General features: G+C 40.5%; 1 protein-coding gene across 1 annotated transcript; it reads right to left on the bottom strand.

The window, feature by feature from the left end:
* Positions 1–2,402: 2,402 nt before the first annotated feature.
* On the bottom strand, positions 2,403–14,653 carry LOC136427308 (eukaryotic translation initiation factor 3 subunit I-like). Its single transcript, XM_066416122.1, has 8 exons — positions 14,582–14,653; positions 10,168–10,414; positions 9,376–9,525; positions 7,677–7,804; positions 6,477–6,587; positions 5,018–5,107; positions 3,361–3,527; positions 2,403–2,909 (listed from the first exon to the last, which is right to left on the bottom strand). Exons 1-8 carry the CDS (start codon positions 14,582–14,584, stop codon positions 2,828–2,830), a joined length of 978 nt encoding a protein of 325 aa, XP_066272219.1. The 5' UTR covers positions 14,585–14,653; the 3' UTR covers positions 2,403–2,827.
* Positions 14,654–14,890: the final 237 nt, after the last annotated feature.

Below are 14,890 nucleotides of genomic sequence, written 5' to 3'. Positions count from 1 at the left end.
CTCTTCTTTTTATACGGGGTTTCTCCAGGGAGCAGTTTGGGACCCATTCTCTTCACGATTTACACAAACGACCTGCCACTTGCCATAATGCAGGCCACAGCAGATATGTATGCTGACGATACCTCAGCCTACACTTGTGACCCTTCTATTGATAGAATTTCATGTTAACTACAAAGAGTGGCGTCGCGGTGGCGTAGTGGCAGGGTGTTTGGTCCCAGGGCCCAGAGATACCGTGTTCGAATCCGGGGTTCCCTGATTTGTCCTGTTGACGTTGTGCCATTGGGAAAGGCACTTTCACTTTAGGTGAAAATGAGTAACTAGCTTCGGTTAGGGCGTCCAACGATAGGACGTTAAATGGAGGTCCCATGTTTGAGGAGAGCCACACCTCAAGCACGTTAAAGAACCCTCCACACTTATCGAAAAGAGTAGGGGTCCTTCCCGGTGTGTGTGGATAATATAAAATCTGTCCGGATATGCAGCTTGTACTCTTCAGTACAAACCTGGTGTGTTACGCCTTGATGCGGTTTACCGAGTATGCAATACAAACAAGAGAGGTGAACAACATCTGCAACTGGGGCTCAGTCATCAGTAGTATCCAGTATTTAACTGTTGCTTTGGATTTTCAAATCTGTTTTGTCTTCCAACTGATTAAGATCCAAGATCAGGATTATAAAAATTACCAGTTTACCAGAGATGTGAATAGAAAGTTTGTATTCTTATATAACCTGCTGCTCTATTGATGTCTTTATTTTGGGTAAGATGTGTCCTAACAGATTAATTCCTTTGCATGCAAGTCCTGAACAAAAAGCGGAACCTATGCTGCAGTACCAAGGTCACATACCAGGGGGCCCAAAATCGACCTTGACTTTTGTCTTCCCAACACAAACCAAATATCATTACAATCCATCTAGAGGTTCTTGAGTGATGCTGACTACAACATCAGGAAACACAAACATACACACACACCCAAAACCATATCTCCATTTTTCATGGAGATAACAACTAATACATGCTGCAGAATGGCTATTTATAGCAAAGTTGATATTTCCTTAAAATCACGTTTTTCCTGCTATTTCGAAAATACACTATTCTTGCTCTTCAATAGTTTTGCTGTAGTGACAAAACAACAGCTTCTATGCTTTTCAAGACGTTTTAATTGTTACAAACAACAAAGAAGGTTGCTACTTTTTGGGAGTTCTTGAGACATACACTGCTTCTTCTTCAACCCAGTGGGTCAGATCTCGTCTCGGAGTTCTTGTGTGATATGACTGATGAAGTTGAATGCCATGTGACAAGACAGTTACATATAGGCTTGAGATAGTGACGCCCCCTGTCCCTGTTTAAGTACATTTATATGCACTGTGGTGAGAGGAAAGTCATTTCAGAAGCTGTCAAGTATGATAAGCCACTAGACAAAGTACGTACTTTCATTTATCTTGTGGGTATGGCTGCTAGTATTCATCAACATACTGTAAATGCAGAAACGTTCGCGGTGTTAAGTTTGCGGTCTTCGCGGTGAAATTTTTACCACGAACTTAAAATCACCACGAAAATCCGTTCCATTGTGTGACTAGCGCATACCATTGTTTTGAATGTTCACTCAAAACCACCACAAACACCCCATTTTCTCCCTACCGCGAAATCAAATTCCCGCGAACATTTCTGCCTTTACAGTAATTGTCTTCTAAAGAAACACCAGGGGTGGAATACTTGTATGAGGCCAGGTATATGCTTAGCCTGGGTAACATCCTCATTAGTTTGCTGCTGGCTCATTCTTTCAATTTGTTCCGTGGTTAGCAAGCAAAAAGAATGAGCCAGTGGTTACTACAGAGGATGGTACTTAGGCTAAGTACTGTAATTCTTGATTTGTTAACTATAACCTAATTTTAGCTGATCTAAATTTTAACGGTCAATAGTCAACAGGTAAAATTTCATCATCGCTAATATTTGATCAGTAATATTTGAGACAGTAATGTTTGTTCCCACTGTTAAAATTAATGCCATGACCTACTCCACTTTCCCCCAACCACTTTATTTTCCTACCGCTATATTAAAGTGATTTACACCACTTCACAGATTTCTATACAGGATAGAGTGATGTTGTGACTGTCATACTAAACATATGCTTAAAACATCGGTTTCAAAGTTCTAAAAATGTATTTCCTTATTGGACCTGTCACACTATGTAAATGAAGACATCAAATGTTATAATATACTGTATAGCAAAAGGAGTGAATAAAGTTACTCTCCAAGCAGAGCATGGGTTTCGGCTGGTTTTTGACGTCTTTTTAGGCGTTTTTGTCGGGCTTTCTACTTTGTCATCTGTTTTTTTGTTGGCTAGAATAAAGTATCTTAGTTAGAATATACCAATCTCAACAATGAAATGACGGGACACCACGAACTAAGCCCCTCCCACATTTATTCAAATGTTCTTTGCACTTGTAACATGATTCTGTATCTCCAAGGACATGTATACATGTATACATAGACACAATATCTGCCTTCAGGTACAATTGAGAAGATAACTTTCTTTGAACACTGTTGCGTTTGCTAAAATTTTTGTTTCTTTGCCACTGAGAAAAAAACTTTTTCCTTTAGACAACTTAACGAATAGCTTCACATTTCAACAAGCACAGATCTTACAAATGTGTTAAATGTGTGCATCTATTTATAATGATTTTTGTTTGAACCATCCCCCCCTAAAATGATGTAGCCTGTTTTATGTAGCACTTAATACACAGAATACATATCAATAAATGTCAAGAAGTCTTATAATCATGTAATTTGAAATGTGCTGATTTTGTGATTAGAACATAAAAGGACTTTTCTAAAACTCGAACTCAAACTCGAAATACTGCGGATCGAAGTAGTGTACTCGGACATAGCCATCCTCTCCACCAGAACTGTAGCTGTAGGAAATAAGTGCAAAGAATTGGTCAGTATACATCTGTAAGAAACATGGGACATGCATAGTGGTGCGTACCTAAACCCCGGGCCTGTTCCGGACCTGTTCCTAACCTTTAGGTTCAAGTCCAAAAAAACCTAAACATCTGGAAATAAGTCCGGACTTTTTTAAACCATCTTAAAGCTTCCTTAGATCGTGAAATTTGAACTGGAAAATATGAAAACATTGCTGTTTTTTGTTTATAACTGGACTTCTGCATTAATTACTGACTGTATATAATTCCGCATATTATAGTTTCCAAATTGCATGTCAAATATATGCCAATATGCAATTTTACATGAAACAGGAAAAAAGATATTCGTAGCACACATATTCTATTGGTTCAAGTCTGAACCTGAACCTAAACCTTGGACTTGAGTCCAAACCTAAACAATGTTGCAACAATGAATCCTTACCTTCTGCCATCAGGGTGGAATGCCACACTGTTGATTGGTCCAAAGTGACCCTTGACCCTGCCAAACTCTTCCTCGAAGATGAGATGGAAGAATCGTGCGTCGAACTTGCCGATACGAGTGGATGTGGTGGTCACCTGCATAGCCTCCTGACCTCCGCCCAAAACAACCTGGGGAAAGATGGCAACGCCTTACGTCAATCTTTCAGATCTAGTATACTGTAATTCTTGTTTCTTTCACTGTAACTTTGTGTTCACTGTTTTCACAGCCACCTCTGTACCGTGAACTTATCATCACCGTGAAAAAAACTTAATGATTCCTTCACACATCCGTTCTGTAAATCACTTGCTGCCACTGTGAAGTTAAAGTTCAGTGAAAATGTCCATTTTCCTTACACCGTGAAATTTTGCTACCGTGAAGATAAAGTGAATTACAGTAATGTACTTCTTTCAGTCAACAAAACAGTAAAAAAACAGTAACAAATCTATTTCTAACAACTTTATGCACATGCTTCTTCGCAGTCTTTTATTGCTTTACTAAGATCAAAATGAAAGATATTTCAAAAAGAAAAAAAAGATGTGAAAGTATTAAGTAAAATTTTCAAAAGTACTTAAGCATATTTCAAGTACTTTGTACTTTTAACACTTACTTTTATAAAATACTTTCTTGTATTTTTTCTAGAATTTTGTTCCACAAGTGTTTTTTTTTTTGCTATTCTTTACAAACCCTTTTAAGCATCTTTGCGCAAAGCACTGAAACAAGTTTGTTGCACAATTTTACTTATTTTGTTCAACACAAAACAAAAGTAACAAAATTGTCTGTATCACCATACAAACAAGAATACAACTTGATATCTTAATTCACAAGTCATAAAACATTGCTTCACCAAAATCCTTGTGTTTTTCAAAGAGTGTTTGTTGGCATATACTGCTTCAGTCTTTTCCAGTTCTCAGTCTAAATTTACTATTAATAAAGTATTCTGTCAAACCTGGGCTGCGAAAACATTCAATACGGGTGTTCCGTATTGTGTGGTAAATTTCCGTATCATATGAGGTTCTACTTGTATCACACAGGCTTCCATAGAATATTTCGAATGTATTTCGAGTGCGCCAGTTGCGCCGCTGTCGAAAATTCGAATACCGGATTTGGAGACTGGAATCAAAGTTGTTACAATTTTTTGTTCGAGGACACAAAACTCTCTCAAATTCTGGCGCATTCTGCATAGAAATATGTTTTTTTTCCCGGTGGGTATGACAATTGACATATACAACTTAAAAAATTGATAAAAGTGATAATTTCGCTCAAAACCTCTGTTTTAAGGCCTATTTCGACGTTTTGAAGCATAATACGGCCTTTGCCGGTAAAATTTCATCTGTTTTTCTCGCCAAACCGCTCGGAATCGCTTGCAAATGACTTAGAACAGCTGATTAGGCCGTTCTACGTCGTTTTCAATGCATATCCGATTTTTCCCAGACAAAAAATTTCAAAGTGATAATTTACAATGAAATACAACATGGTGTATTCCACATCACCCTCGGCCCCAGCCCTACCGCGGGTCGCATTGGCCGTTGCGCGATACGATCCGCAGTTGGGCCGGTACCTCGGGTGATACGGAATACACCGTGTTGTATTCTATATTAACACCATGATTATAACTCACATGGTCCATTCTAGGTGACATGGCGGCCGAGTTAACAGGTCTCTCTGTCTTGTATGTCTTTAGATGGTCCAAAGAGTCAGCATCAAAAAGCTAGAAACAAACAACATCAAATAAACATTAATACAAACATACTATGATGCTAAACTTTCTTACAACACTAAGGTATACACAAATCAAATTTTCACCACTGTCGCCCTTCTTAAGGAACAAAAACAATAACAGGGTCAAATACATACAAACAATTTCTTTTGAGAAAGAGAAAGCATAAAAAAAAGTCAGTAATACTTAACAGGTTTAAGAATCAACTGCACAAGATACACATGTAACCACATAAAGCTTGGCAAAGTATTTCTCAGAGTATATACTGACAATAGATATCTAGTACTGACAGTTATTTGTGGAAGGCTAACAAAGAGAGAAGCTATATATGTATACATAACTCCTCATTTGTAGGTGTCTTTTTTCATACTTAACTGCATGGATGTTTTGGAAGTGATGGCTTTGCATGCAATTTTTCTTTCCCTTTTCATTTCAATTTCCATTTTAACTTTTCTGAAAGCCATCTTCCACCATGTACTGTTAATGCAGAAATGTTCGCGGGGGATTTATTTGCGTTAGGGAGAAAATGGAGTTCGAAACAATAGTAGCACTACAGTCACACAATGGAACTGCTTTTTGCGGTGGTTTTAAGTTTGCGATAAAGAAAACCACTGTACATGCAGAAATGTTTGCGGGGATTTAATTTCGTGGTAGGGAGAAAATGGAGTGTTCGCGGTGGTTTTAACTTCGCGCTTGAAACAATAGTGGGGCTACAGTCACACAATAGAACTGCTTTTTGCTGTGGTTTTAAGTTTGCGGTAAAGAAAACCACGAACATAAAACCACCGTGAACATTTCTGCATTTACAGTACCAGCTACCATCTGGCCATGGATAAGCAGTTTGGAGAGACAAGTTGTAGAAGTCTATATGCTGGTGGGACCAGGGCATTAGCGCAGGCGCCTAGACCCCAGGATGAGAGAGGTCAGAATTAATTAAAGAGGGAATTAAAACATTGAAAGCCTTTCTTGGTGGGATTTTTGGTGAAATCTTGGCAATTCTGGGGTGGGTATGACAGGTTAGACTTCATACTTGTAGATTTGTTGACAAAAACAACCTTTCTCCATCTTTTTGTCTTCTGGACCCCGGGAGATAGTGGGATGGTCACAAGCGGGCCCTTTTAAGGCAAATGGACTGACTCAAGTGCTCTCGCTCAGGGGTGTTTCCCCGGAGAATAGCCATATAGAAGTTCTCGTAATTCTGATAGATGACAGTCTACAGAATAGATTAGAGTTTGAGGGTAAGTTTTCTTGGTCAGAATCTTTGGCTCCTGAGATAATGACACCTTATTTCTGTGAACTTCCCTATAGGAATGCATGTATTATTGGCCCAAACTGGAATACCCTAATCCCCCCTGCTGACCATGGCGTTGGTGTCCTTGGATGCGCTGACGAACATGGTACGGTCCTTGTTTAGCTGGATGTCGTTGATCTGCTTGGTGTGGACTTTTACGTTCCGTACCCTCTCACCAGACTGTACAAAAACACAGAATACAATCAGTTATTATCAGCCATATATAAATGGAGCTTCAGTTTGGAGTATTGCTTCTTGCCGCTAGTAACGAGAAGCAGTACTCCAGTCAGAAGCTCTGAAGAAGGTGTCTGACAGACACTGAAACGTCAGCAGGTGAGATTTACTGATTGTGTAAAAAGAATCTCCAATATCTTATGTTCTACCAACCTGAAATTATTTTCGGAACATGACATCTCAGTTCACAAAATCAAATTGGTAACTGTCCCAATTAGTCCACAAATAAAGGCTGTCTTAAAGGCGAGTAAATACTTATAGTGACTAGATGTGTCAGCCTGTCAACATGTTTAATACTACACTGTACATGTAGTATCATCTGGTTTTCAATGCAGCCTCAGAATTCCTGGTCAGAATTTCATTTTCTACACTTAGTAACTCATAAAATAGGTCGTTCCTTCCGAAAGGCAGTGCAGCCTCAACCAAGATACCTTCTAGGATTTGAACCGGGTTCTCCCAGACACCAACTAATTGGAACCAGGAGTTCAACTGTGAGGCTGCTACTAGTTGAGCTACAGGTAGGGGTGGATACCGGTTTGGCTTAATAAGGTCCAAGTCCAAGTTTAGGTCCAGAGATTTAGGTTCAGATCCGGACCTGAACCTGGACCTGATCCTGTCTAGTTGAAAGTTTTGTTTTATTAAACCGATATTAAGCATAGAGAATTCATACTGACACGCACAACTATAAAAGTTTCTTGGTGAGACGACTTTCAAGATAAACCAGTCTTTGATATTTGAATGTTGCACTTATTTTAAATGCCTTTTTTGTCAGAGGGGAGACTCAAAACACTTTTTATCAAACAAAATAGAAAAACATATTTGTACTTTGTTAGTACATGTTCAGGTTTTTTTGGACTCAGGTTTTTGGCTTTCAGGTTTTTGGACTCGGTTCTTGGATGTTCTAAAGGTCCGAATCAGGTCCAGCGAACCGGTATCCACCCCTAGCTACAGGCAAACAGGGGGATCCCAGCACAAGTCATGGTGCAAACAGTAAACAGTGTGCTTCTAATACCTGTGTGTACATCGTGTTCATACCTTGACATCGAACTGACTGAACTCCCCGCTCTCGTGCCCTGTGATGATGTACTCGTCCAGGCCTCCCCAGACGGCTGATGTGACTTTGGGGCCATCGATGGGGATGCTCAGCAGTGGAGCATTGTTTGCTGCAAGAAGGAATGGTGATCACAGTTTTCATCATCATGTTTTTGTAATATTGTATTCATATTTCTTCACAGCAAAGTACTTCATGTACTGATGTAGTATAGTAGTTATCTCACAGACATCTCATGAACCACACTGAACTCAGCAACATCCCTTTTGGACAAAAATTATTACACTTCCAGGCCTCGAAATTAACTTTTTTCCCTATTGTCCCTGAATCGTCCCGAAAGAGGATTTCAACTGTCCCGAAATTGTCCCGAAGTGTCCCAACCAGGGCCAAAGATGTGAACTTAGTGGGGGTTCTGGATTAAGTTCCAGAGGTTCATGTTCAGCTTAGAACCTATACTCAAGTCTGAACCTGAACTCAAGCCATGGCATATGTGTGTTAGAAATATTTTTTTTTTCAGTTGCATACAAAATTGCATGTTGGCAAACATTTTGCATGCAAAATATAATACATGCAAAATTATATGCAGTCAGTAGTAAACACAAAAGCCCTCAAACAGTGAAGAATTCCAACATACAATATACAAGTTTTTAAGAAATCAATACCTTTTTCTAATTTGGTAAAATTTCTAATATGGCAAAAATAACAAAGAAGTACTTAATTTCGCCCCAAGAAAGAATAAAGCACGATGCTGGATTTAATCTATCATATTATCGGGCAATATCGGCCCTCTATCGACATTTGAAACTGCAGTTTCACAAATTCTCGTTAGAGGGCGTTGTGTCGTTCTCGCATGTTATTGCGAGATTTAGCGAGAGTTCGCTAAAAATTTCAAGATGGCCGGTGTTTATTTCTATTCTTCGCCAAATGGCCGAAATCGCGGGAGTTTTTATTGCTTTTTTGGTGTTTTAAGGCACAACTTAACAGGTTGACTACGGATGGAACTATTTGATAAACATTTCCCAATGGAAATGGGAACATCTTTACCGCAAAATCTTCCGCTGAATCGAGTTCCTCCATGACGGGGACTGACTCAGAATTTTCTGATTGTCCCGAAATAGTCCCGAAACGTAAGTTGAATTGTCCCGAACCCAAATTCTACTGTCCTCGGGACACGGGACATGGTTAATTTCGAGGCCTGACTTCAATAACAATACACAGTCAAACTGCCCAAGAAGACCACTCAGGGGACCGGTAAAATCTGGTTAATGCAGACAGGTAGACAGGATTCTCAATGCTTGTGTCCATCGAAGGGACCACCAAAAAGTGGTCAGATTAGCCAGGTGGTCTTTCTGTAGAGGTGGTCACTTACATGTACACTGAGTTTTGACTCTTATTTCCTCAGAGCAAAGTGCAGCCTTCTTAATGTACAGTACTGCCACTACTGTACTGTCTGACTAATATCTCATTGACATAATCACATTGAACCCACACTGTGCAATGCCTTTTTGACAAAAACGATAACAGTAAGTGACTTCCATAACAAGGACAAGTGACCACCTCTTCTACAAAAGGACCACCTGGTCAATGTGACCACCTGGTCACATGGACCAGATTCTCTTGATCCCAAGTGGCCTTCTGCAGCAGTTTTGACTGTACAACTACAAGATGTAATGCTGTACTCACCTAGCTGTTCTCCTGCCCTGATGTCGTAGATGTCTAATGTTGGGTTGTACCCCATCTGTCTGTCTGTACAGAACATGATCGTGTCTCCGCTGTAGGAGAACCCACACGTTCTCACAGCATTGTTGGTGTCCCACTGGAACAGTTGTTTTCCTGGAGCAAAAGGAGAAAGATCAGAAACGTTTAGTTTCAAGTCCCTCAAAAAATAAAAGTTGGGAAACTTGTCCGGATTTCAAAAAAAAAAATCTCTCACCTATACTTTCCTTTTTGTTTTAAACCACCTTAAACCTTCCCTAGATCCTGAAATTTGCTCTGGAAAAATATGAAAACACTCCTGTTTTTGTGCTTATAACTGAACTTTTAGGCTCAACCAGCCTCCGCGGGTCACTGGGAAAATAGTAGAAATTGGCAAAATAGAGTCAATCGTATGGAGGGAGTTGGCTACAGAGAGAGGGTCAAATATGTGAATGAAACCCGCCATGGCCAAAGTCCCCCGGCAAATGTTCTCCCTATAGCCGGCACGGTTAGTCTGGTAGAGACTAGAACTTCTGTGTTTACTTTACTACTGACTGTACATGATTTTGCATATATAGTTTCCAAATTGCATGTAATTGTAAATATATGCCAATATGCAATTTTACATGTAACATGAAGAAAAAAAAATTAGCACACATATGCCATGGGTTCAGGTCCGGACTTATAGGTCCGCACCTGAACCTGAATCTCTGGATGTAAATCCGGACCTGGACCTGAACACAGGTTTACATGTAGGTACACAGCACTAGTGCTCAGTACCTGTCTCACAGTCCCACAGCCTGGCGGAGTTATCTGCCGCTGCGGTGAGGACCTTGGTGGTCTGCCAGTCGACGTCCATCGCCCACACTGCGCCATTGTGACCGTTGTAGGTGCCCAGTCGCTCCCCGTTGAGAGAGTACCAGACGCAGGGCTTGGTGTCCTTGGCGCAGGAGAACAGCAGGTCGCCCTCCCTGTTGTACCGGATCTGGGTGATGGCACGGGTGTGCCCTTGGAGCATAAGAGGTTTCTGTGGGAACAAACATGGAAAATTAGGGTTGAAAGTAAGCGGTTTGGATTGGTATACCAAGTAACCAGGATATCCAGGGAAGGGTATCCTGGTTGGAGCTGCATTAGTCTTTCAGAAGGGACGTAAAATGGGTGTAATGGCACGGGTGTGCCCTTGGAGCATGAGAGGTTTCTGTTGCAACAAACATGGAAAGTGAGGAAGCTGAGAGCGGTTAAACCGTTTGAACCCGGGGAAGGGCATCTTGGTTGGAGCTGCATTTTTCCTTAGGAAGGAACGTAAAATGGGTGTAATGGAACGGGTGTGCCCTTGGAGCATGAGAGGTTAATTATTAACTTGCTCATTTTCCATGTTTGTTCCAACATTAACCTCTCTGTTAACAGTACAGTAAGGGGTTTGAATCCAGGGAAGGGCATCCTGGTTGGAGCTGGATTTGTCTTTAGGAAGGGACGTAAAATGGGTGTAATGGCATGGGTGTGCCCTTGGAGCATGAGGGGTTTCTGTGGGATCAAATAAGGTAAATGAGGAAGTTAACAGTAAGTGGTTTGAATCCGGGGAAGGGCATTCTGGTTGGAGCTGCACTCATTTTTCGGAAGGGGAGTAAAATGGAGGTGATAGCACGGGTGTGCCCTTGGAGCATGAGGGGTTACTGTTGGAATAAACATGGAAAACGAGGAAGCTAATAGTAAGCGGTTCAAATCCGGGGAAGGGCATTCTGGTTGGAGCTGCATTCGTCTTTAGGAAGGGACGTAAAATGGGGGTGGTGGCACGGATGTGCCCTTGGCGCATGAGAGGTTTCTGTGGGAACAAACAGTAAGCGGCTTGAATCAAGGGAAGGGCATCCTGGTTGGAGCTGCATTTGTCTTTAGGAAGGGACGTAAAATGGGGGTGATGCAGCGTTTCTGCCAGAGGGCCGTCTTCCCGTCAAATGACAGCCTTATCTCGCTTTGGACGGCCTGAACTCAGACAGAGGCCGTCCTCTTTGACAAAAATTGACAAACTTTGGCCGAAAGATCAGAAAAAAATCTGAGAGGTCGCCATTCTTTGTTTTTCTTGTTGCTGTGGGTGTGGGTGTGGGGACACGTATACCGTTGGACATTCACACTCTTTTGTTTGTTATCTCCATGAAAAATGGAGATATAGTTTTGGGTGTGTCTGTGTGTGTGTTTGTCTGTCTGTTTGTGTTTCCGCACTACTGTAGTCAGTATAACTCAGGAACCTCTTGATGGATTACGATGATATTTGGTATGTGGGCAGGTGTTGTGAAGCCGAAGTTCAAGGTCGATTTTGGCCCCCCTGGTATGTGACCTTGGTACTGCAGCAGAACTTCAATTTTTGTATCTTTTGACCTGGACGTGCTGTGGTCTTGATTTTTAAGTGGGAGATAGCCTGTGATGTTATAAAGAAGTGGTGTAGGTTTGGGCCCCCTAGCAGCTTCCTCTGGAACTGCAGGGGCGTTTTTGTGAAAATCTTCTAAGGAGAATAACTGAACAAAGGAACAACCGATTTCCATGATATTTAGTATGCAGTTAGCTTAGACAGCGATATACACAATGAAGTGCAAATTATGCTAATTGGTATTTAATTTGCATAGCTAATGAGGAAAACCTACATTTGCATATGTTTTCCATTATCAGACTCAAATATATGTAACGTATGTAGTTTATGGAAAGTGGATCATCAACAGATACCGATTATGCAAATAAATTCCTAATTTGCATAATTAATGCAAAACACCATATCTCATCTAATTGGAAAATTATAGGACTGTCAATATTGCAACATGTGTAAGTTAGATAAAGGTGTTTATGACCAAGCATATACTATGGAAATGTGTAAGTCATTTGCATGAATAGAATTGTTCATGGAGATATGAGGTCTTGGAACTCTTGTTGCTATTGTTATGCTTGCGAAGAATCGATGGGTGTGCCCTTGGAGCACGAGGGGTTTCTGTGGATCTTTCATGGAAAATAGTAAGAACCAGTTATTAGTCAGATTTTAGACATCAATCAATATAATTTTAAACCTCCTTGGTGTGATCAAACAAACATTTAAAAATATGTGAATAGCAAGAAATCCCTTATTACTGTAAATGTATTATCTTTTGTTTTGTTTCATTTCGCGGTAGGAGGGGAAAGATACTTTCACGATGTTTTTATCAGTATCATAATTTTCATATTGAACCACATGTCGAACATAAATTTTATGCCAGGCCAGACTGGCATGATAATGAAAATCATAATTTTGACAAGATGTTAGGCAGAAATTCATGGAAATACTGGTAAGTGCTACCCTTTACAGGGCTCGAAATTCAGTTTCGGGAATAGGTGCACTGGTGCACCCAACCTAAAAAATTGGGTGCACCAAAAAAATTTTGGGTGCACCACATGAAATAAAGTAGAATGTAACTATTGTAAGCAAAACCTAATGACAAACCTTACTGTTCCTCTTCATGCGCGTTTGGCACGCGATCTCGGCACGCAGTTTTGAAGCTTTCAAAATCGAAATTAACTCAAATTCTAACATCAAAATCTTAAACAAGTACTACAACAAAGATTTTATTATTTTCTTACACTTAGATGTCAAGAATATGCTGTCTACTAGTGTGCAGTGATACCTTACACATTAAACTGTACGAACATATTTGGGTGCACCAGTGCACCCACAGTAAAAAAATTAGGTGCACAGCTCCAAAATTGGGTGCACTGGGTGCACATGCACCCAGTATTTCGAGCCCTGCTTTATATTCATAAAAACATAGTCATTTCTCTCTTAAACGTTTGCAAATATACAGATGTAACCGGCTCCTTACTGGGCGCCCAGTACGGAACCCGTGGAGAAAATGACGCCGATACTCGGCCTCCAGTACGGAAGGAAGTTCCGTACAAGAATTCCAGTACGGAACGGCTTTATTCCAGTACCGAAGCTTTGTCAGCACTGGACGTCCAGAACTGAATTTGTTTCGGTACTCGGGTTCCAGAGCTGAACTTCTCTCGGTACTCGGGTTCCAGTACGGATTTGCGTTCCGGCTAGGTCAAAAGTCTTTCGGTACTGGTTACCCAGTGCGGAGGTCATTCAGCACTGGAGAACCGAGTGCCGATTTACGGATGTAACGGGTTCCGTACTGGATTTACCAGTACATAGTGACTCTTCAGTACTGGAAGCCAAGACCTCAAATTATTTCGGAACTGGGCGTCCGGTACCCACGTTCTATTAGTACTGGGATGATCCATTGTTTGGACCGACTGGACATTTTTGGATTTAGTTGTCTGTACATCTTAATAATAATAACTTTATTGCAAGTTCATGCCCGAAGGCTAATTGCAGACAATCAAGTACATGGACATACCAAGGAGGTTTAAATTTGGAAATACATGGGAATCGAAAAAGTTATCTACTAAGATATCTACTGTGAAAGTTCTAAGTTTACTACGGTTGACTATGGTTCAGGGTATGCTTGTAACGTTACATAGTTAGGTAGTACTGTTTTGTTCCTTGGTTATGGACATAGATTTTGGTAGGTAATAAAAAGTACATTATTATTTCAGTGTACGTTTTCTCCCGATAAAGGCACAAGCCACAGGGATATGTTGTCGTCGTTGAAACCTAACAGAATGTGATACTGTATTTTATTCTATTTTTTTCTTCATTCAAACGTTTTCCATGATCCAAACAATAGCTTTGAAGTAGGAAAAAAAGCATCGAAGAGATGCAGCCCTGAAAATAACGTTAGTCTCAGCACTCGGTTTCCCGTCCTGACAGGAGGGTTCCCAGTACTGAAGCTGCCCAGTACAGGAAGTCCAGTACTGAGAAAGTCTCAGTACTGGAGCTCCTGTTCTGACGACCACTTCCGTACTGGTTGTCCAGTACTGACAAAGGAGGTAGTTACATTTGTATATTTGCTAAACGTTTATAATCTTATAACAGTGAGCAAAATCTTTTCAGAATGTAATAATTTTTGTGCACTGCCCCCCTCCCCCTTGGCCATGCCATGCTACACATCTGGCCATACATACATACAATATGTGACCAGTTTATGCTATAAATTTCGATCACGGCACAACAAAATAACTTCTAGAGCGTCGACCAGATGTTAAAATTTCGTTTGATACCAAACGGGGCATCTATAATGTCTTAATTCTATTCTAAATCGTGAAAATAAGCTCTTACCATGTTGCGAAATGATTTTTTTCCCGGCTCTTTGCACGCAGTGGCCAAATGTTACCAGTACGTGCTAGGCTTAGAACCAATCAGAGGACGGGATTTAGATATTTTGACCAATCAGCATTACGTATGGTAATCTACAGGATAGTATATCACAGCATCTAAACGTATAATTTCTACATGATAAATGACAAATATAAATAATAATAATGAATTATGCACGAAAAAATTCTGGTAGTAGATATATTGATATAATTTAAAGTGAAGTCAATTTGATCTATTTTTGATACCAAATGTATATTTGATGGGATTTGT

This window comes from Branchiostoma lanceolatum, chromosome 2, assembly GCF_035083965.1.
Source record: "Branchiostoma lanceolatum isolate klBraLanc5 chromosome 2, klBraLanc5.hap2, whole genome shotgun sequence".
Taxonomy (NCBI): Eukaryota; Metazoa; Chordata; class Leptocardii; order Amphioxiformes; family Branchiostomatidae; genus Branchiostoma; species Branchiostoma lanceolatum.
This window is presented reverse-complemented; position numbering and strand designations above follow the sequence as displayed.

Excerpts from the sequence above, each read along its gene's own strand:
- LOC136427308 (XM_066416122.1), bottom strand. Across the intron at positions 9,526-10,167 it reads GCTGTGGGACTGTGAGACAG|GAAAACAACTGTTCCAGTGG; the intron begins GTACTGAGCACT and ends CTTTTGCTCCAG. Across the intron at positions 7,805-9,375 it reads CAGGGCAGGAGAACAGCTAG|CAAACAATGCTCCACTGCTG; the intron begins GTGAGTACAGCA and ends TCCTTCTTGCAG.